General features: G+C 33.7%; 1 protein-coding gene across 4 annotated transcripts in view; it reads right to left on the bottom strand.

The window, feature by feature from the left end:
* The window catches only part of LOC106870824 (unconventional myosin-Ie), a 156,746-nt gene that overhangs the window by 26,458 nt on the left and 127,788 nt on the right, over positions 1-2,500 (bottom strand). For all 4 annotated transcript variants that reach the window (XM_089360854.1, XM_089360855.1, XM_089360856.1 and 1 more), the window contains 2 exons: positions 1,599-1,705; positions 986-1,084 (listed from right to left, as the gene is read on the bottom strand). In XM_089360854.1, the coding sequence (XP_089216980.1) occupies positions 986-1,084; positions 1,599-1,705 (206 nt within the window). The remainder of the gene's footprint in view (positions 1-985; positions 1,085-1,598; positions 1,706-2,500) is intronic.

Below are 2,500 nucleotides of genomic sequence, written 5' to 3'. Positions count from 1 at the left end.
CATCGTCATCGTCATCGTCGTCATCGTCATCATGCCCATCATCATCATTATAGCCTTCATTAATATCAACAACATCATCATCATCATTGTCACCATCATTAACAGCACTATCATCATTGTTATAGTCAGGTCATCATCATCATCATCATCATCATCATCATCATCATCATCATCATCATCATCATCATCATCATCACCACCACCATCACCATTACCATCAAGATTTTTAACAAGATTATCAAAATGTCAGTGAGTTGAAGTTGACTCAGAGGAGAACCATCCAGCTTGAAGAATTATTGAAGAGTAAATGATGTGATTACCATTTTCAGTGGGATTATCTTCTTTTTGATTGGCCTAGATATCAGGATTGTACCCATGACTTTTTGATGGATCTCTGAGAGTGATGTGATTGATGCTTCTAACCCTTTCTCTGCCTTTATATCACTCAGAACGAACGGAACAAGAGCTAAGTAAAAGACTGAAAAAAAAAACATGGACATTTAGGACATACTTGTTGAAAATGCTTCTGTCAGGCAAAGAGTTTAATGTTCCATTTGATCTGGTTGCAAAAACTTTAGATTGTCTCAAAACTTATTAGACAAGTGCTTACTAAAATGTCTAAAAAGCAATGCTAATGTTTCTTATTTCTTTACTGCTCACAAGGGGCTAAACATAGAGGGGACAAACAAGGACAGACAAATGGATTAAGACGATTATATCGACCCCAGTGCGTAACTGGTACTTAATTTATCGACCAAGAAAGGATGAAAGGCAAAGTCGACCTCGGCAGAATTTGAACTCAGAACGTAACGGCAGACGAATTACCGCTCAGTATTTCGCCCGGCGTGCAAACGTTTCTTATTTCTTTATTGCCCACAAGGGGCTGAACATAGAGGGGACAAACAAGGACAGACAAGGGGATTAAGTCAATTACATCAGCATAAACAATATAGAGTACATAGTAATATACATGTATATTCTTTACCTGTTCATAAATTTGAGAAATTCTCTTCTGTAAGCAAACCCAGCACGTCGGACTCTGATATTCTCCTTAAGACCTAAGTATTCTATTTGGTGAACGACACTGAAAATAAAAAAGATATAAGGATATAATGTAGAGATATCGATAAACAATAGTTTGACTCTTCATCAATACATACATACACTGCCACTACTATCACCACCACCATGATAGATCGCTGACCACAACATTTAAATTTTTTTCTCCTTGTTTTTCTCCTTATTTCTTTCTGTTGAAGAGTGTAGCTCGGAACGTTAAAGACTTTCTCTATTCCCGAGCGTTAAACTAATACATCCTTTTGTTGTTTATACCACCTGTCCTCGTCTGTTGTTGTTTTTTCGTAAATTCTCACATATATATATATATATATATATATATATATATATATATATATATCACAGTTTACTTTCTTCATAAAAATAGAAGGCCACACTGTATAATAAAGTCTTGAATGTATAAATAAACGAAATGGTCAAGATGGAAATACCTTTAAGCAAATACTTGCTTGATTCTAAGCTGACCAACAGCTAAACAACAACATATAATCATAAGAATGGTCGCTAAAATTATAACTTACCGATTCTCTTCCCAGTCAAAAGGTTTTTTAGTTTCATTTGGTTTAATGCATCGGATATAGTGAGGTGTACACTGCATTAACTTCTCTACCAATAAATTAGCCTGAGTCTGAAGATTTAAGAAGAATACATGAATATAAATTGTGAGAACTCAATCAGTCATTGTCATGTGGAATAATATATGAATACCTCTTTATCAGAGCTGGCGATAGGAAGTGTTGGGCTCAATTAAGGAATTATCAGTGGGGCCCTCTACTCAACAAAAATTGAAGATTGATGTTTTCTGCTTCATGTTATAAAATTGAAATTTTTTTTTTAATTCTCATATCTCTAAAAAAAATAAAACAATAAAAAACCCCAAGATGGACAAATTCAATAATGTAATTATAGAAATTCTACAATTGGGAAAAGAGGACCAAATGCTTGTGGCTGATTTATCTTTGATCATGGAGTAAGTCAGTTCATTTAAGACTGTCTTGGGATAAAACAATAACATCAGAATTTAAATAAAAAAAAATATTTTAAAAAATAGAAAAAATATATTATATTTTTGGATGGTCATTGTTTTTTCTTTCTTGCCAAATAAACATATGTACTATATATTCATTGTTCATTTGTTTATTATTGTTCTGATTTTATGTCCATTGTCTGGATGGACTAGACAGAACAGGATGAAATATGTGGGACGGAGAGTCACTGAAGAGGTCACAGGTGTGTGACGAAAGATTTCCAGACAATGGGCATAAAAGAAGAACAATAATAAACAAGTGAAGAACGAATATATAGAGTGTGTGTTTATTTGGCTATGACCATCCTGAAGTATAACAACGTCTGTTTCAACACATGGTTCCACATCAAGAATCCTGCAAAACAAATTCATAAATAGATACAAAAGATATAACAA

This window comes from Octopus bimaculoides, chromosome 12 (genome assembly GCF_046866305.1).
Source record: "Octopus bimaculoides isolate indiv1 chromosome 12, ASM4686630v1, whole genome shotgun sequence".
Lineage (NCBI taxonomy): Eukaryota > Metazoa > Mollusca > Cephalopoda > Octopoda > Octopodidae > Octopus > Octopus bimaculoides.
This window is presented reverse-complemented; position numbering and strand designations above follow the sequence as displayed.